The sequence below is a fragment of the Dipodomys merriami genome, unplaced genomic scaffold, assembly GCF_024711535.1.
Source record: "Dipodomys merriami isolate MVZ:Mamm:240054 unplaced genomic scaffold, mDipMer1.0.p SCAF_995, whole genome shotgun sequence".
Classification (NCBI taxonomy): Eukaryota; Metazoa; Chordata; class Mammalia; order Rodentia; family Heteromyidae; genus Dipodomys; species Dipodomys merriami.
Genome location: NW_027206618.1, coordinates 154,557 through 174,759, shown reverse-complemented (window position 1 = coordinate 174,759; position 20,203 = coordinate 154,557). Strand labels below are relative to the sequence as shown.

The 20,203-nt window shown below is 44.7% G+C and overlaps 1 protein-coding gene across 3 annotated transcripts in view; it reads right to left on the bottom strand.

Annotated features, from left to right (window-relative positions):
• The window catches only part of LOC138822176 (F-box/WD repeat-containing protein 8-like), an 86,350-nt gene that overhangs the window by 64,130 nt on the left and 2,017 nt on the right, over window positions 1-20,203 (bottom strand). For all 3 annotated transcript variants that reach the window (XM_070014738.1, XM_070014736.1, XM_070014737.1), the window contains exon 2: window positions 10,544-10,648. In XM_070014738.1, the coding sequence (XP_069870839.1) occupies window positions 10,544-10,648 (105 nt within the window). The remainder of the gene's footprint in view (window positions 1-10,543; window positions 10,649-20,203) is intronic.

Sequence of the window (20,203 nt, the reverse complement as noted above, 5' to 3'; positions counted from 1 at the left end):
TCAGGCATGCTAGGCAAGCGCTCTACCACTGAGCCACCTTCCCAGCCCTAGCCACTGTGTTTTCAAAGTCTCCCATCCCCTCTCCCTGCTGCCATCCTTGTCCCTGCACATTCCCACACAGCAGCCAAGGTGACCCTTCTTAAAATGAAAGCCAGCCTTTGTCTTCCTCTGCTCCAAACACTCCAAAGGCTTCCAATGTCCCTGAAAATGAACTTCTGAGTTCCACATTTGGCCTTTCTGCCCTTTCTCACTCTTCTGCTCAGCATGGCTGTCCTAACAAACTACCTCAAACCCAGTGGCTTAAAACATAAATTTTCTCTTGTATAATCCTGGAGCCAGAGTCTAAAAATCTAGGTGTTGGCAAGTCTGCATTCTGTCCAGAGGCTTCCAGAAAATATGTTTAATATGTTTCCTTTATCATCCTTTCCAGCTTCCAGAAGCCATGCACGCTTCAGCTTGTAGCCCCTTCCTCCATCTTCGCCATAATCTTCTCTCTCCAGTTCCTCTCTTGTAACTAATAGCACTGGGCTACCTGGATAACCATCTCAGTACCTTTAACTGTGATGTGCATGTACTCACAGGGCCCAGGAATTGGATTAGGGTGTGGTCATATGAGGGAGGCTGTTAGGCACCTTGCCATAGCCAGCCTCTCGGAACTTCCTGATTGCCTTGTACACACCACAGGCAGAAGTGCTCCAGTGGGTGAGCCTCTGCCAGGCTGCCAGCTTGTTCGCTTCCCTCTTTGCCCTTATTGAAAGGCTTCCTTCTCTGTGAAATCTTCCCTGGTCCCCTCCACAGCCCTGAGTACCATCTTACACTTATATCTTACATCCCTATTGGATGAGAGGCTTCTGTACCTGACACAGGCCCTCTGGGAAGCCAGGTTTCATCTAGATGCGCCACTCCTAACTGCTGCCTGGCATGACTCTGGGCTCACAGGAAGCCATGTAAGTAGTCAAGGAAATAAAGAATGAATACAACTTTTTTAAAACTCCACTTAAACTCAGCTGCCTTGAGGAGGTTCTTTCTTATTCAAAGGCCTTTTGTCTTCCTTTCTGTGTTGTCTTTTTTAATTTTTTAATTGTGGGAAACCACAAACATACAAAAGTAAAGTGAACAGCCAGGAGAGCTCCCAAGTGCCTACACTTAGTCCAGTGATTTTCAAGACCTGCCCTATGTCATTTCCTCTACCCTGGATCTTTCCACAGCTGCCTTGCCTTCCCTGAAATCCTTGCTTCCAGAAGGCAGCCAGGGCAGACATGGGAGAAGTTCAAGGACCTCCTGAGGGTGCTGGATACCAGGTATGTGTGCACACAATATCCCCAGCAGCTTCCTGAAAGAAGTCTGGCAGCCAGGGTGGAAGTTAAGAGCTAGGGTAACCGCCAGCAAACACAGGTCTGCACACCATGACTACCAACTCATCCTCACCTGGTGATGCATTCCTGGCTCTCAAAACCTTCATTAGGGCTGGGAATGTGGCTTAATGGTAGAGTGCTTGCCTAGTATGCATGAAGCCCTAGGTTCAATTCCTCGTACCACACACAGAGAAAAGGCCAGGAGTGGTACTGTGGCTCAAGTGGTACAGTGCTAGCCTTGAGCAAACAAAGCTCAGGGACAGTGCTCAGGCCCTGAGTTCAAGCCCCAGGACTGGCAAAACAAACAAGCAAACAAAAACCTCCATTAGATCACAGAGTTTAAGCTTGGAACACATATTTTAGATCCTCTAGTGTAGACTCTCATAAGGCATGAGGTCACATGCTCCTCAATTTTACTTATTTTGCTGGTCCTGGGATTGGCCGCTGTCCCTGAGCTACTTTTTGCTCAAGGCCAGTACTCTACCACTTGAGCCACAGTGCCACTTCCAACTTTTTCTGTGATTAAATGGAGATAAGAGTCTCATGGAAAGCCATGCCCTGGTGGCTAACGCCTGTAATACTAGCTACTCAGGAGGCTGAGATCTGAGGATTGAGGTTCAAAGCCAGCCCAGACAGGAAAGGCTGTGAAACTCTTATCTCCAATAAACCACCAGAAAACCAGAAGTGGCACTGTAGCTCAAGTAGGAGAATGCTTGCCTTGAGCTGAAGAGCTTAGGGACAGTGCTCAGGCCCACAGTTCAAGCCCCATGACCAACAAAACAGAAAGACAGAAAGACAGAAAGACAAGGAAGGCAGGCAGGTAGGCAGGCAGGCAGGAAGGCAGGAAGGCAGGAAGGCAGGAAGAAGAGTTTCATGGACTTTCCTGCCTAAGCTGGCTTTGAACCGAGATCCTCAGATCTTAGCCTCCTGAATCACTAGGATTATAGGTATAAACCACTGGCACCCAGCATGCTCCTCAATTTTTGAGCTATCATTACCTAGTCAACCAGCTTTATTTTGTTATCACCTACTTTCTATTCCTGTTTACCAGTTTACCATATCCTGTATTTTTCCCCTCTGCAGCTCTTCCCCTTTTGCATTTGTGTCTTTTTTCTTTTTGTCTTTTCTTTTGTTCCCCCATTCAGGTAATTGTCTACCAAATAACTTTGCTAAAGACAGCCACCGTTTTCAAGCATTTCCGATGAAACAATCCTCAGACACAAAGTCTCAGAAGGGGTCAGCCCCTGGAACAAGGAGCTACAGGGGTCACCAACTTGTAGTAGGAGTCTAGTAGTAAAAGCACAAAGCTCCCTAAAGCCTAAGCAGAGGCGAGAAATGGAAAGAGGCAAAGTCAAAGAAAATTCCGTCTTCTAACAGAGCTAGTAGCATAATTAAATCTCGAAAGGCCTCCCCAGCAAGAGCTCCTTACTGCTAGGCAGTTAGCAATTTGGCATAAAGATCAAGCAAACAGGTTTTCTCCAAGGACACACACGTAGTTCACGACGCCAAGTCCACACAACTGGCTCTATCTTACGAAAACCCCAAGGTGCCTAGATTAAAAGAGAAAACGAGACACAGAGAGAGAGAGAGGGCGCCCCTCTAAAACAAAACCATAATGTGGCAGGTCATTCCACACCACCGAAGGACTTTTTCCTGTCAACAATAAACACACACCACAAGAAACAAATGAAAATGCTACTTATATTTACAGCTTCCTTGTTTAGTTTAACAACTGAGGAAAGAGAGCCAGTTCTAAAGACAACTGGCCCATACATTGTCATCTTCATGTAAAAGCCCTATAAATCTGGCTTCATAGGTCCCAGCCAATTTGGTCACTGGACCTTAAAGAGACAGTGTTTAAAAATGTTTAAGTCTATTCTTACACATGTGCTCTAAAAAGCTAGGTTAAACAACCACAATAATAAGTCCAACTTGCTGAAGAGGAAAGGGTTCCAGTGGACAATTGGACTACTGTGTTGTAAATTCAAGTGTTCACACCTGCAGAATAATCTCCCCAGCATAACCAATCTCTGCTGCAACGCAGCCCTATTGTACCAAGAGGGGGATCTCATCTTCCACTAGACGCTATCTCTTCCTGATAAACTCTTTGGATGAGAAACGCAGCAGCAGATGTGAAAGCCACATGGCTCTCTACAAAGCAGAGGAGCAAAAAGCAATGCTAAAAGAAATGGTTCCTTCACCAGCAGCTCGCTATCAAGAATGAAGATTTTATCGTCTAATGCTGACTTTGTGTAAAGCAGCGAGCTATCAGACCCGGTGCCAAGACTTGGGCTGACAGCATTGGGCTCAAATCCAGGAGTTGGACTCATTTAGCTGCACTCTCATTTTCAACACTTGGGAGCATGGCCAATGTGTAAAGTTAGAACACACACACATCAGACTTGTGAGTAGGACAATACAGGTGCTCTTACTTAATGCAACCACTAGGCTCTGCGTGCAGCTCACATTTGATGAAGGGAGTCTTAGCGTTTAAGTAATTCTATCATTTTCTGGAGACATACACTCTCATCAAAAACATCTGTCAACATCTCCACTCAAACAGAATTGTGACAATCAAGAATACAAAAACAAAAACAAAAACAAAAAACAGCCAGGTGGATCACTACTGTAATCCTATATACACAGAAGGCTGAGACCTGAGGACCACACTTCGAAGCCAGCCTGGGCAGAAAAGTTCATGAGACTCTTATCTCCAATTAAGCACCAAAAAAGCCAGAAGTGGAACTGTGGCTCAAGTGGTAAGAGTGCTAGCCCTGAGTGAAAAAGCTTAGGGAAATCTCCAGGCCCTGAGTTCAAGGCCCAGAACACACACACACACACACACACACACACACACACACACACACACACACACACACACACACACACACACACACACACACACACACACACACACACACACACACACACACACACACACACACGAAAGAATACAAAAAGTCTTTTGAAGTTTACATTTAACTAGAAACAGTTATAAGCAAAATGCTACATAAAAAATAGTGTAACTCTAGAAATCTTCCAAATTGTCTTCAGTGTGTGTGATTTCACTGAATCACCAGAAACAGCAAGTTCTAGGATCTAAATCTAACTAGGTTTTACATATATCAAACTACCTTACTTTTGTTTTGTTTTGTTTTGTTTTACAGTACAGGGGATTAAACCAGAGGTCTCAAAATTATTAGCGAGGTGCTCTACCACTTGAGCCATGATCCAAGTCCTTTCTGTTTTAGGTGGTTTTTCAGAAAAAGTCTCATGCATTTTACCTGGGATGGCCATGGATCCCGATCCTCCCACTGTATTACAGATCCTTGTACATATGGTTTTACAGGCATGTTGCCACTACAACCAACTTATCTGTTGATATGGATTCTGGCTAACTTTTTGCCTATATTGACTTCCTGCCTCTCAAGTAGCTAGGATTGCAGGCATGCACCATCATGCCCAGCTAAATCATCTTAATATCTTTTTTTTTGGTTTTTTTTTGGGGGGGTCCAGTCGTGGGGCCTGAGCGCTGTCCCTCAGCTCTTCAGCTCAAGGCTAGCGCTCTAGCCCTACCACTTGAGCCACAGCGCCACTTACAGCTTTTTTATTTTCTGCTTATGTGGTGCTGAGGAATTGAACCCAGGGCCTCATGCATGCAAGGCAAGCGCTCTACCACTGAGCCACCTTCCCAGCCCTCATCTTAATATCTTAAACTTCATCAAATCTGAAAAAAAAAGGAAGTTGGAGGCATGGCTCAGTTGGTAGACTGCTAACCAATGAGTGAATGCAGCAGGTACTGATGTTGAGTCCTGGTCTCAGACCTGTAAGAAAATATTTTGAACTTCACATTCTTAGGATGTGTAGTTCTCTTACCACTTAATTTTACTAGACCTTTCCTCTGGAAAATGTGCAAACCTGTATAAATGTGCAAACCTGTATAAAGCACATTTATAAAGAATCCTGGGGTTAATGCTAAACACTCAACAAACTGATTTGGGGCCATTATGAAGAATGGAAATTCCAGTGGCTTCTTGCAAACACATCTGTCTATCAAAAGTCAAATGATCAGTAAGTATGCATGCTTGTGAAAAGTCAATGCAGCTCTCTACATCGACACACATTGACAGAATAGAAGACATACAGCATCTGCTCATCTCAATACAGAAAAAAGCACTTGACAAAACCTAACAGCTTTTATGATAAAAACTCGTAATTGGGTATAAAAATATGCACCTCAAGACAATCAAGGTCCTATGTGACACACCCACAATTAACATCATGGGCAATGGCAAACAGTGGAAGGCTTTTCCTCTAAGATTAGGAACAAGGATGTTCATACTCACCATTTATTCAACCTAATATGGGAAGTCCTTGTTGAGTAACTTGGCAAAAGAAGAAGAAAGAAAGAAAGAAAGAAAGAAAGAAAGAAAGAAAGAAAGAAAGAAAGAAAGAAAGAAAGAAAGAAAGAAAGAAAGAAAGAAAGAAAGAAAGAAAGAAAGGAAGGAAGGAAGGAAGGAAGGAAGGAAGGAAGGAAGGAAGGAAGGAAGGAAGGAAAAAGGGAAGAGGAAGAGGAAGAGGGAGGAGGGGGAGGAAGAGGAGAGGAAGAAGAGGAGAGGAAGGAGAAGGAGAAGGTGGTGGTATAGTGGCACACATCTGAAATCTCTATACCTTCGAGTTGAGGAGGTAGGAGAATCTCAAGTTCAAGGCCAACCTGGTCTACATGAGATCATGTCTCAAAAAGTAAAGATATCCAAGCCGGGCGCTGGTGGCTCACGCCTGTAATCCTAGCTACTCAGGAGGCTGAGATCTGAGGATCGCGGTTCAAAGCCAGCCCGGGCAGGAGAGACTGTGAGACTCCTATCTCCAATAAACCACCAGAAAACCGGAAGTGGCGCTGTAGCTCAAGTGGTAGAGCGCTCGCCTTGAGCTGAAGAGCTGAGGGACAACGCCCAGGCCCAGAGTTCAAGCCTCACGACCGACCAAAAAAAAAAAAAAAAGTAAAGATATCCAGGGGCTGGGAAGGTGGCTCAGTGGTAGAGCACTTGCCTTGCATGCTCGAGGCCCTGGGTTTGATTCCTTAGCCCCAGATGAGAAAAAAGCCGTAAGTGGCGCTGTGGCTCAAGTGGTAGAGTGCTAGCCTTGAGCTGAAGAGCTGAGGGACAGTGCCCAGGCCCAGAGTTCAGGCCCCAATGACCGGACCCAAAAAAAAAAAGATATCCAAACCAAAAGGCATTATATTGTCCCTGTCTGCAAATGACATAAAAGGAAAGCCTGAAGACTCTAAAAGCTGTTAGAATAAACAAATTCAATAAAGGTAGAGGATACAAAAAACATCAACATACAAAAACTACTGACTTTGCAATGAACTATCCAAAGAAAGAAAAATTCCCATTCTTGATAGCTACAAAAAAGTAAAATAGGAATCAGTTCTACCAAGGAGGTTATAGGTCAACAGGCTAACTGCCAAAGACCCTGGTACTAAAACCGAGGCAGACATAGATTCATGGGAAGATGATCCATATACAGGACCTGAACGAGTGCTGTGCTGGGAGACGGTCCCCATCCCAAACATCCAACAAATGCCACACAATCCTCACCAAAATTCTCAAGACTTTTTTTTTTCACAGAAAGAGAAAAAAAAAGGGCTGGAGGTATGGTTCAGTGTACAGCATTTGCCTAGCGTGTGCAAAGGCCTGGGTTCAATATCTAACACTGCAGGGGAGGGGAGGGGAAGGAAGGGGACAGGAGGAGAAGTACTCAACCACAAAAGACCTGAACAGACAACGCAATCTTTTTTATATAATTTTTATTGAGATTAGGTCATTACATAAATTTCACAGTATTGTAGGCTAGTGATACTTAGTTAAAGTCACAAACACATTTTAACCTTCACAAAGCAAATTGTCATTATCTTGGTCTATGAAGTTCGTGAATTCTATCAGCTTTGACAATTCAACTATTTCTTCTAGGTTGAATGATATGTACATTTCTTTCCTTTTGCTTAGTGTTAGCTGTTCCCTCTTTACCTCTCATTCCCTCCCTCCCATCGCTGCCCTTGAGTTGCTTAGTTTGTTCTCATCAATGTCCAGTGCAGCTGATGGACCCCTCTGTTGTATTTTTTCCCATTTCCCTCTGATTCTGTGCCCTCCTCCTAGCTTCCCTCAGACTTCACACACACACACACACACACACACACACACACACACACACACACACACACACACACACACACACACACACACACACGAGGTAAAAGCAATCTTTTAAAAAATGTATGATTATTATAAAGGTGATGTACAAAGAACTTACAATTACATAAGTCAGGTAATAAGTACATCTCTTTTTGGACAATTAGACGAAGCAATCTTGAAAAATAAAAGCAATTCTAGTGTCAAGTGAAATGGCACAAACCTGAAATTTCATAATCATAAGAATCTGAGACTGAGCCAAGGGGACCATCAGCTGAAGGCCAGTCTTGCCTACACAGCAGCCACCCTGCCTCAGGGGGAAAAATCTACTGGAAGCCTCATATTTCCTCATTTTAAAATACACTACAAAGCTACAGTAATCAAATCAGTATGGTGCTGGCATAAAATATATATATAGAGAGAGACCAATGAAACTGAATAGAATCCAGAAATAAACCCATGCAATTACAGACAATTGCTTTTCAACAAAGAGGCCAAGGACATACAATGGGGAAAAGACAGTCTCCGTTCAAACTAGACAGAAGTACTAAAAGTGAGATGTGAAAAGGGTAAAGCTGCTAGAAGGGAACATAGAAGATAATTCCATGGTACTGGTCTAGGCAATGACTTTTTGGCTGTTACCACAAAAGTCAACAACAACAGAAACAGACAAACCTGGCATTGGTGCCTCACATCTGTAATCCTAGCTATTCAGGATGCTGAGACCCAGAGGATGATCATGGCTTAAAGCCATCATGGAAGCAGTCTTAGAGTCTACCTCCAATTAATCACCAAAACTGCCAGACTGGAGGCCTGGCTCAAGTAGTAGAGCACCAGCTATGAGCAAGAAGACTGAGAGCAAAGGCCCTGAGCTACACACACACACACACACACACACAGAGAGAGAGAGAGAGAGAGAGAGAGAGAGAGAGAGAGAGAGAGAGAGAGAGAGAGAGAGAGAGAGAGAGAGAGAGAGAGAGAGAGAGAGAGAGAGAGAGAGAGAGAGAGAGAGAGAGAGAGAGAGAGAGAGCAGGGCTAAAATAATAGAGAGCTACCCAAGCAAGCAAATAGGATACTTCTAAACAACAAAGGAAATAGCCAAGACAATAAAGAGACAACCTATAATATGGGAGAAAATATTTTCAACCCAAACATCTGATAAGGGTTTAACATCCAGAATACACAAGCAATCAATGGCAAGAGAATAACCTGAGTAAAAAAATGAGCAAAGGACTTGAGTAGACTTAATATCTCAAAAGAAGCCAGGCCCACATGTACCTGGGCAACAGGTACATGAGAAAGTACTCAACATCACTAGTCATCAGAGAAATGCAAAGTTGAACCACAATGAGGTACCACCTCACACCTGTTAGAATGGCTACTATCAGAGAGGAGAGAGTGACAGAGTGGATGTGGAGAAAGGGAACTCTCAAGCACTGTTGGTAGCAATACCTGTTAGTGAAGTCATTATGGAAAGCTGTAAGAGTTCACGTAACATTAAAAATAAAACTATCACTGAAAAATAGAGACTGCTATATAACCCAGCAGAAGACTGGATTGTTGGTATACGCACATAATGGAATTCTATTAAGCCTGAATAAAGAAGTAAATACTGCTATTTGTGACAATGAGGCAAGGAGGCAATGTATTCTGTGAAATAAGTACAAAAACACAATTTCCACATGATCTCACTTACGTGTGGAATCTTAAAAGGCTGAACTACCAGAGGCAGAGAGAGAAGGGTGGTTGGCTGGGCGGTGCTGGTAGTCAGGAAGATACTAATGAAGAATACAAAATGTCAGCAATGAGGAGTAAGTGCAGAGATCTAGCATACAACACAGTGTCTGGGATGAATAATAATGAGCCATATACTTGAAGAGATTTAAGTGTTCTTGACACAAGAAAATCTGAGATAATACATACAGTCAGTCTACAATGTATACATACTTCAAAACATCACATTGTACACAATAAAATGATGTAATTTTTGTCAACTGGAAAAGTAAAATTAATTTTTTAAAAATGGCACAGACCCTTGTCTTCCCTAATTGTGGCCAAAGCCACTAGAGTCAGAAATGAGATTAGCGGCCCTGTGCAGCCCTCCTGGACTTCCATATGTGGCTCAGGAACCCCAGGCCTGCACACAAAAGTAGAGCCCAGATGCATTCTCCCAGCTCTCAAGCCATGGGCACCCACCCCAGAGCCAGCATGACATGGTGATATGAGACAGTGACACGAGACTCATGACACTGCTCTGCAAGTCCCTTGGTGGATCTCAGTTCTCACACACCTCAGTGTGTGCAATGCTGGTGTTAAAGGGATATTCTGAACTACCTACCTAAAACATGACTTCGCCATGCTGCCCTTGGGCTGAGCCTCAGCTGCCACCTTAACATGTTTGCACAGAGGACTGTGAGCATGTTGTCTGCCCAGGACCGTCAGCCATCACTTAGGGTGCAAGGAGGAGAGAGCGTTTTTGTTTTTTGTTTTTTTTTTAATCGGTCATGGGGCTTGAACTCTTTCTGGGCCTGGGCACTGTCCCTCAGCTCTTCAGCTCAAGGCGAGCACTCTACCACTTGAGCCACAGCACCACTTCTGGTTTTCTGGTGGTTATCTGGAGATAAAGAGTCTCATGAACTTTCCTGCCTGGGCTGGCTTTGAACCATGATCATCAGATCACAGTCTCCTGAGTAGCTAGGATTACAGGTGTGAGCCACCGGTGGCCAGCTGAGTGAGCTCTTGAGTCAGACAAAGACTAAGAGGTGATGTAGAGCAGAATCTTTAAGGTCAGCCCACCCACCCACCTTCCTTCCCTTTTCTCCCTACCTTCCTTCCTTTCCTTCCTTCTTCCCTTCTGTCCTCCTTCCCTCCCTTCCTGCTTCCTCCCTCTTTCTTTCTGTGAAGTTGTTATGCAAAGTCTAATTCTATACAATGAATGTTACCTGGGAGCTTCCTATGCTTTAGTCACACTTAGGAAAATCTGTAATAACAGCTTACCTGTGCACACCTTCCCAGCTCTTTCCTGTCCAGATACTGAAATATATTGATTGCCAATTCATAAGGCAGTTGGATATCAAAGAAGGGCACATCATCCATTTCATTCTGAGGAGAAAAAAAAGAGTAATCAGCTGACAATTCCTAGATATGAAAACAACTCCTTTCAGGTCCTTTAAATCACAAGTGCTACTCTCCGGTGGTGACAAGAAAGGGCTGACCCCTAGGAGGGAGCATTCTCTACTTGGTGAACTTGCCAGCCTCTCTCAATTCTCTGACTCACTCTCCTTTTATTCACCTGTGAGCTCCACCAGACCATTTCCCACACAGTGAAGGAGTAGCAAACACCCCAGGGTACTTCCTGGGGCAGAGGTCTGTGAAAAGCCTCTCCTTTCACAGGTAACCAGGAAAGTGAGCCTGGAGACCTGGGGGCCACCCCTCAGGGGTGGGCCTCCACCCCAGGGCTGGAGAGATGTTGGCCTGTGTCACTAAAGGGTTTGTTTGTTTTCATGGGGAAAGAAGAGGGCAGTGATGTGCCACGAAGTAAATAGGTAGCCACTGATCTGGAGGGTGAATGCCACTCTCCTTTCCCTGTGCTTTCTTTTCAGATGCTCTAGGGGCTGCATGAGGCAGTTCAAAACAAAGCCATTCTTGGGCTTGGAAGGTGGCTTAGTGATGAGTGTTTGCCTAGCATGCACAAAGCCCTAGGTTCGATTCCTCAGTACCACATACACAGAAAAAGCCGGACGTGGCGCTGTGGCTCAAGTGTTAAGAGTACTAGCCTTGAGCAAACAAAGCTCAGGGACAGTGCCCAAACCCTGAGTTCAAGCCCCAGGACTGGCAAAAAAACAAACAAAAACAAAAACAAAGCCATTCTTCTCCAGTGACATTCATCAGTGCACAGAAACAGAACTTGCGCTCCCTCACCTCTGGGAAGCAATCAGAGATGAGGTAACAGGCTTCAGTGGACAGAGAAAGCTGCCATGCCAATCCAGTAGCACAAAGGAACACAAGTGTGCACAGCAAATGGCCAACTGTGAACGTGTGCCCCTCTGCCTGCTCCCTGGCCCGCCCGCCAAAGGTCAGTGGTTACACTTCTGCCAAGTGAGAGAAAGCTTGCTCTTTTTCCCGATAGAACTAGCTGAATAAAATTCACTTTTAATAAGCTCTGGCTGACATCAGAGACTTGTTGTTGCAGCAAATTGTTAATTCACTACTCAAATAATAGTTTATAAGAGCTGTATGCATTTTGAGGCTACAGTCTCAGTCAGAAGAGTCTCAGCATTGTGAAGAGTGTGAGCACTGACTTGGGCTCTTCCAAGCAAGACTCAGGGGAAGGACTGTTTTGGAATTGGGTTTCTGCTCATTTAGGAGTCTCAGGGCTAACAGAGAATCTGAAGAAAATACAGTGTTCAACTGCAAAAACAGTAAGGTGAGGCATGAGGGTCAAAAAGGCTCTCTAGGGGAAAAAACTGAGACAGGGCTCTGTAGTCACAGAAGGAACAAAATGTTACATCAGGACAGTGATGTTAGCCATACAGAAAAAAAAACCAAAAATAAACAAAACAGGAAAAGATCTGCAAGGGTAACTGGAAGGCACTAGAAAAACAAAGGGAAGCAACTGATCTGATGTCAGGCCTGGTCTCCTCCCACAACAGGCTGGCTTCCTGCAGCCAGCACAGGCACACTGGAGGATGCCTTGCAGACTAGGGACAGCACACACAGGAGGGAGAGACTACCAATGGTGCCCTGGACACTGTCCTACCTGCTCTTTTGGATGACTGTCACCAAGGTAAAGTAGAAAGGCCGACTTCCCCCACTTGGTAAAGGAACTAGATAAATGTTATTCTCCTCATATGACCAAAGCAGGGAGGGTCCACACTCATACTGCAGCCTCCTTTAGGCACTCACCAGGATCAACTTTCTTTTTTTTTTTTTTTTTTTTTTTTTTTTGTCGGTAGTGGGACTTGAACTCTGGGCCTGGGCACTGTCCCTCAGCTCTTCAGCTCAAGGCGAGCGCTCTACCACTTGAGCTACAGCGCCACTTCCGGTTTTCTGGTGGTTTATTGGAGATAGGAGTCTCACGGTCTCTCCTGCCCGGGCTGGCTTTGAACCGCGATCCTCAGATCTCAGCCTCCTGAGTAGCTAGGATTACAGGCGTGAGCCACCAGCGCCCGGCTAGGATCAACTTTCCTCATAAGGTCCCTCGCAGGCTGGGAAGGTAGCTCAGTGGTAGAGTGCTCACCTAGCATGCATGAAGCCCTAGGTTTGATTCCTCAGCACCACATACACAGAAAAAGCCCAAAGTGGTGATGTGGCTCGAGTGGTCGAGTGCTACCCTTAGGCAAAAGAAGCTCAAGGACAGTGTCCAGGCCCTGAGTTCAAGCCCAGGACTGGCAAAAACAAAAACAGAAGCAAAACAAAACACAGAAGGTCCCTCCTAGGATGCACTGAACTGTGTTCTAGACTTGATATGACTTGCAATCCACAAGACATCATCTCTGGTTTACTCTGAGGAAGAAAAGTCACCCTTCTGGTAACAGGCTATTCCCCATCCTCCTTGAGGTGGCCAGTGCCTCCAGCTCAGCTCAACTCTGTGCCTGTGTGTGCACACCCATGTGTACCTACCTGCCTACCTGCACGTGTACCTGCCTACCTCTCTGCCTGCCTGCCTGACTTCTATTATCCATCCCTAGGGTGCAGCACAGGCCAAAACCCAGGCCTGGCACCTCACCATCTCAGCCACTAAGCCAAACACATCTGACCTTCTTTATCTGTCAGCAGATACTGTGTAACCACCCTAAGAAAAGGATATATCACTGAGATAAATGCTTTGACACTAGCTCAAAGTCTAGTTCTCTACCCTTTCTTGGTGACCCAAGTCCTTGGACTTCTTAAATGTCCACCCCCAAGGCAGGTCTTTAGCATCTCTGCCTCAAGGGCTCCTCTCACACATTAAAATCCACATTAAAATTGAGAACCACAACCCTAAACTGTGGGCAGATAGAAAACACACAAAGGGGTCATGTTACTTTGTTAATTTAAGGTCAGCGAATACTAAATTTTCCCAAAGTCCACTGGACTTACTCCAAGAATGCTGAGTGAAATTGCAAAGAGATCTGTCCCCAGGGAGGCAGATTTGCACTCCTATGTGCTAATGTAAGCCTAATTCTGTAAATGGATTGGGCTTGTGCCTCACTGTTAGAAATTTAATCTGTCTTCTTTGTTTAACAGAAGAAGGGATAATTACTCCGAGCCAAATCAGTACAAAGTGAAGAAACTGACTTAAGGGTTTTGTTCCCTACGTCTATCTCCAGGCCCAGCAAGGCTAAAGGCTCTCAGTGGTGCTCTGAGAAACCAGACGAGTCAGGTAAGAGAATCTGCAGCAAGATTTCTCCTCCTTCTTGAGATGAAGAAGACAGTGCTTCTCCAGGCCCTAGTTATCTCAGCTGACCAAGCACAAAAGCCGAGCAGAGCAGCACACTATCTCCATCAGAACCATCGATGGGCTCTGCTTTCACCTGTGTCTTCAAGAAGACAATGAACTGGCTGGGGAGACAAGGAGTGCAATACTCTCAAAATAAGCTCCCAGTTTTTCTGAAAACGAGTATCCTACACACACAAGGACAAGAGGAAGGTTGCAAGTATACCACATGTAAACCCGGGGGACCTGAGCTGAGGCTGGGAGGGTGGGGGTGCTTCTATCCTCTCCAGGCTTCTCAGTCTCCTATTTCTACAGTAAGCATGCCATTCATTTTTAAAATAAGATAACAGGTTCAAAACACTATCTGAAGTCAGGCCATTCCCAGTGCTGGGGGAGGGGAAATGCTGTCAGCAAATGTATAAGAAATAGCCTCTACATTTAAGGAGCTAAATCTTTTGCAGAGATAAGTCATCCTGTATAAAACAGAATAAATACCGGAGACTACAAGAGGCAGTATAGATAGTCCCCTAAGGCATTCCACAGTTCATTAGGAAGGCAGCTATTTAGAACTTGGAAATCATGTCTCCAAAGAAACAATGCTATGAAGAGAGGTTAAGCTCTGGAGCAGTCCACAAAAAGCCCATTTATCTCTTAACGTTGAACCTAATCCCCATGCCTGGCTATGAGGAAGAACAAAGGTATTCAATAATTATTCCTTAACTTCAGACACCTGTGACATGACTGCACTAGCCCAGTGTCCTACACAATTTGAATGATCTTTTTTTGCTTTTTGTTTTTGTGCTGGTCCTGGGGCTCGAACTCGCAGCTTTTGTGCTCAAGGCTAGCCCTCTACCACTTAAACTACAGTTCCCACTTTCAGCTTTTTTGATGCTTAATTAGAGCTAAGAATCTCACAGATATTCCTACCTGGGCTGGCTTTGAACCATGATCCTCATATCTCAGCCTCCCCAGTAGCTAGGATTATAGGAACGTGATCTACCAGCACCTGGACGAATCCTTCTTAAAAATAAAAAATAAATACAAGTAGAGGCTTCAAACCTTGAGATTCATTCTCATTCATTACCAACTAGCCTTATTACCTTGGAAACTCTGGCATAGAGTAAAGAAAATGCCCACAAAAAAAACAAGTGAGGCAGGCTGTGGGAATCCCAAGAGGCTGCATGTGGCAGTCAAGAAAGGCCTTGTAAAGCTTTCCAGACTCTTTTTCGTCTAGACTGAGATCACAGCTGTAGGACACACCAAAGTCAGAAGGGAAGAGGAAGAGCAGGTCCCCATCAGAAGCTTCGTGTCACAGAGCAGTAGTACACATAGGTATAGATTTGTTTGGTCAAAAATCCAAAGCCAGGTACCAGTGGCTCACGCTTGTAAATCCTACCTAATCAGGAGGCTGAGATCGATGGATAATGCTGTGGCTCAGGTGGTAGCACTCTACCCTTGAGCAAAAGAAGCTTAGAAATAGTGCCCAGGCCTTGTGTTCAGGACCAGAACCCATCCCCACAAAAAAAAAAAAAAATCCAAACAAGCCTAGTATTAGTGTCTCCTGCATGCAATCCTAGCTACTCAGGGATCTGGATTCTGAAGGGTCACAGTCTGAAGTCAGCCCAGGCAGAAAAGCCCCTGAAAAATCTATAGAATAACCAGCAAAACGTAAAGCTGAAGATGTGGCTCAAGTAGTAGAGTACCAGCCTAGTTAAGTGTGAAGCCCTGCATTTAATCCCAGAACAGCCCTCTAAAAAATAAAACAAGCAGTACAAAACAGCAGCACCTATAATCCCAGTCTTTGGGAGGCTGAGATTAGAGGATTAACAGTTCAGTGTTCAAGGCCAGCCTGAGATACATAGTGGATCCAAGGCTAGCTTGAGCTATACAGCAACATCCTAGTTCAAACAAACAAACAAAAATATTCCTCCAAGTAATCCCACATGAGCATTGGCTACTTAATTTAAGGGGCATAGTGTGAAACAAAAATGTGGGCTCTCTTGGTTGGAAATAATCAAGAATTTTAAGACAACACTAGCATTAAAGCAAGTGCAAGGACTGTGTGACCTTGCAAAAGTGTTACTACAGGCCACTAGGCCTGGCCACATACCTTTTCCTCCCCTCCATCCTTCCCCATTTGCAAGCTTGCTCCCTCCCTTCCCCTAGGTCTTCCATGAAATGGGACCTTCCCAGAAAGGCCTTGTAGGAGAGCATTGCTTAATACCGCTGCCCTCCCTCCATGATGCCCTCCATTTGCTCTTTCTTCCAGAGCACTGCCTGTCTGGCAATTGTTTGTCTTCCCACTGGCTCCCTCTTTCCCATGACAAAGGAACATGCTTTGTTCTGTCTTGTTCACTGTCGTACCCTTAAAGCCTAGGACAGTGTCTGGCACTTAGGAGCACCACGAAATGCATGCATGCTTCAAGCAGCAGAACATGCAGCAAAGACTAAATAAACTGCATGATGAGCTTCCTAGTATATATCCACAGATCACCTCCAGGTGCACTCAGGCAGCAGCAACATGAAAAGTGAGTAGCCCTGGCAATAAGAACTGTCTAATGTAGGAGAGAAATGTACACTGGAGGAATGGGGGAGGTTAACATAAACAAAGGAGAGCTGGGAGGAAGCAAAGTCATTCAGCTAAGCCACTGCATGAGCTCACATCACCAGGAGTGAACTAGTCAGCCACATACCCGAGCCTGAACTAGGCTCTGCTAACTCCATAGTTCAGACTCATAAGCGGGGCTATCCTGCCTTCATGTCATTCTTTTAGTTTTAGTTTTGTTTTGGTTGTTGTTGTTAGTTTCTTTTTTTAAGAGGCTGTCTCAAGACAGACTGTCCATCCAATTTTCTGATGATTCCCCAGCTCCATAAACTGATGAACAGGCGTGGGCTGGATACAAATCTGGAGAGTCTCAATCAGTATTAGGTTTAAAACTGGCCAGAGGACCCAGTCTAGACCTGGAAGTTCTCAGGCTCAGGACTTGAGCTGCACAGAACAGAGTACAGAGGCTGTGCTCTTTTCCCTGGTGCTGCTAACGTGACAGAAAGGCTACAATTGACAGTAGCCATGTTATTCCCATGAGGGGACTGACTGCAGTGACCACAGTCAATTAAGTGAAGTAGGGCTCAGAGGAGGTGCCCAGAACAAGCAGCAGCCCCCAGAATGCTCAGTTACATAGTGCGACACATCTGGCTTGACCTTTTTTAGGCCACTTTAAATTGGGCACTAGCTGCTTTGCTGCTTAGATTCAATTCACCAAAACAATAAAAACAGGAACAAGTATCGTATTAAAAAAATTCAGGGGCTCTACCATCTCCAAGGAGCCTGGGTTTAGGGAGAGGGTGATAAAAGAGGAGATAGAAAGTGCCAGTTTAGGTACTCGCCTCTCCCATGTGAGCAAGGAGCTTCTAGTGCTGCCATTAAAAGCCTCTTCAGACCAAGCCCAGGAAGAGGCAGCTGTAGGTCTGCATTGTCAGCTGTGCTTCCTGACCAAAGCTCTGGCCTTACCCCACCAGCTGCCAGTTGGGCATGTTGTTCAGCTGCCCACCAAAAGGCAACTCAACTCTGAAAAGTAAACTAAAAAATATCTACAGCAAGAAGATTGAGGGTCATGGCCTAAGTAGTAGTGCTTGAAGCATGAAGACAAAACAAAAAACAACAAACAAAACCACTAAGAAAAAAAAGTCTAAGGAACTTTCAACAGGATGACCACACTACTACATGGCAACCAGCAGCAGCTGTGGACAGCCCAACCACACATGTACTTCCCAGCTTGTCACTAGCCTCTTACCCAGTTCCTGCCAATTCACATGTCTTACATCATCTCAGCGGGGTATCATTTTATTTATGGTAAAGAAAGTGAAATGCTACACTCCACATTCTCAAATTACCATCAAAAGTGAGAGGCCAGTACAACAAGCACCTTGGAAAACAGTCGACCAAGCCTGCCATCTGTATCATCTTTGACACAGCAACTCTACTTCTGGGTGAATGCCCCAGGGAAAAAAAATATGCATACGGCTCAAAAGATGTGTGAAATAGCCAGGTGCATAATGTGTCCATAATCCTAGCTACACAGGAAGCTGAGATAAGAGGATTGAAGTTCAAAACCAGCCTAAGCAGGAAGGAAAGTCTGTCAGACTCTTATCTCCAATTAATCACAGATAAAGCTGGAAGTAGAGCTGTGGCTCAAGTGGTAGAGCTCTAAGCTTAAGCAAAAGGAGCTCAAGGCCCAGGGTTCAAGCCCTAGGACCAGAAAAAAAAAATCTGTGAAATGCTCACAGCAGGGGTTGGAGGCTTGGCTCAAGTGGTAGAGTGAGCAAAAGTGTCAGATCAAGAGTTTGAATCCCAGTCTTGATTAAATTAAAAGAAACTCTCACAGCAAAAGTGCTCCCAGTAGCTGCAAACTGTCTACCTACAACCTGGCTATCAGTAACATCCATCAATAGCAGTATGAATAAATACAATGCAATGTATTTCCTGGAGATGAATCTCATAATGCTATGCACAGAAATTCACAGACAGACAGACACTGGTGGCTCATGCCTGTAATCCTAACTACTCAGGAGGTGAAGATCTCAGGATCATGTTCAAGCCTGAGCCAGCAGACAAATCTGAGACTCTTATCTCCAATTAACCAGCAAAAAGTAGCAGTATGGCTCTAGCCCTGGCCGGGCACTGGTGGTTCACCCCTGTAATCCTAGCTACTTAGGAGGCTGAGATCTGAGGATCATGGTTCAAAACCAGCCCAGGCAGGAAAGACTGTGAGACTCTTATCTCCAATAAACCACCAGAAAACCGGAAGTGGTGCTATAGCTCAAGTGGTAGAGCGCTCACCTTGAGCTGAAGAGCTGAGGGACAGCGCTCAGGCCCAGAGTTCAAGCCCCATGACCAACAAAAAAAAAAAAAAAAAAAGAGTATGAGGCCCGTATTCAAGCACAAGTTTAAAAACAAAACAGAAAACACGATGAATCTGGAAAAGTTGCCCCACAAACCACTAGATGATGAGCTAGGACAGAAAGGACATGTAACACTTACCCTACTTCACTCATTTGTGTCACCTGTCTGACCCTTGTGATGTTTATCAATAAACATTACCATCACTGCTCAGATGAAAGGTACTGGGTAGGTTTGTTAACAGTGCCTTCAAAACCAAGCTACTTTCCCAATGCTCAGCTATCAAGAGGAGTGGAAAATGACCACTACTTTCCCAATGCTCAGCTATCAAGAGGAGTGGAAAATGACCACTAGGGAAGGTTGCTGGGAAAACTGTAGATAATGCCTCTGAGCCCTTAAGATTGCACCAAGGCGACAGCAAGTGAGCAAATAGTGAATTATTATTGCTTTGTTTACAGCAGTATGACTGATGAAGGATAAACATTTTTAAAAGTGGAGATGCCGGAAGATGGTTGCTGCTCCTGGTAGACCCTTGCCATCACTGATGTGGTGGCTCTCAAGGACCCCCAGGAGAGGAGGTGGGCTTTCCCTAACCACAAATAAAAACAGATTCTGTGACTCCTAGCTCCTCGCACAAGCAGGACCCTTCTTTTTTTTTTTTAGGTCATATGACTTACTCCACTATGTTCCCTCAGGGCCTTGCAAATCAGGATTTAAGGCCCAGAGTAAGGTACACAATAGAGAACTTATCTCAGACTACCCTGACTAAGTCATTCATCAGGCTTGGAATCCCCCTCCCCTGGCAACTGTCTCAGCAGTTCTGTATTTTTCAGCAAGACCTCAAGTAAGGCCAACTCAAGATTCACCTGGTGAAATTAAGAGTTCAAAACACATGAGTCTACCTAGGCAAGGTGGCTCATAACTGTAATTACAACTATTCAGGAGATGGAGATCAGGAAGATTGTACTTCTAGCTAGCTACTTGGGAGGCTGGGATCAAGATGAAAGTTTTAGTCCTGGTTAAGAACAACAACATCACCAACAACAATTCAACATACTCCATTTCAAGGAAGCAACTGGACATGGTGGTATACACCTGTTGTACCAGCTAAAATGGAAAGCATAAAATAAGGAGGTTACATGCCAACTGTGCACTAAAAGAAAAAAAAAAAAAAAAGCAAAACACTATCTCAAAATGATCAGAGCAAGGTTCAACAGAACACCTGCTTAGCAAGCAAAAAGCCCTGAATTCAAACCCCAGTACTACTAAAAAGAAAAAAAAAGAATTCTAATCCCCTCATCAGGGTATTCCTGAGCAAATCACAGAAAATATCTTCTTT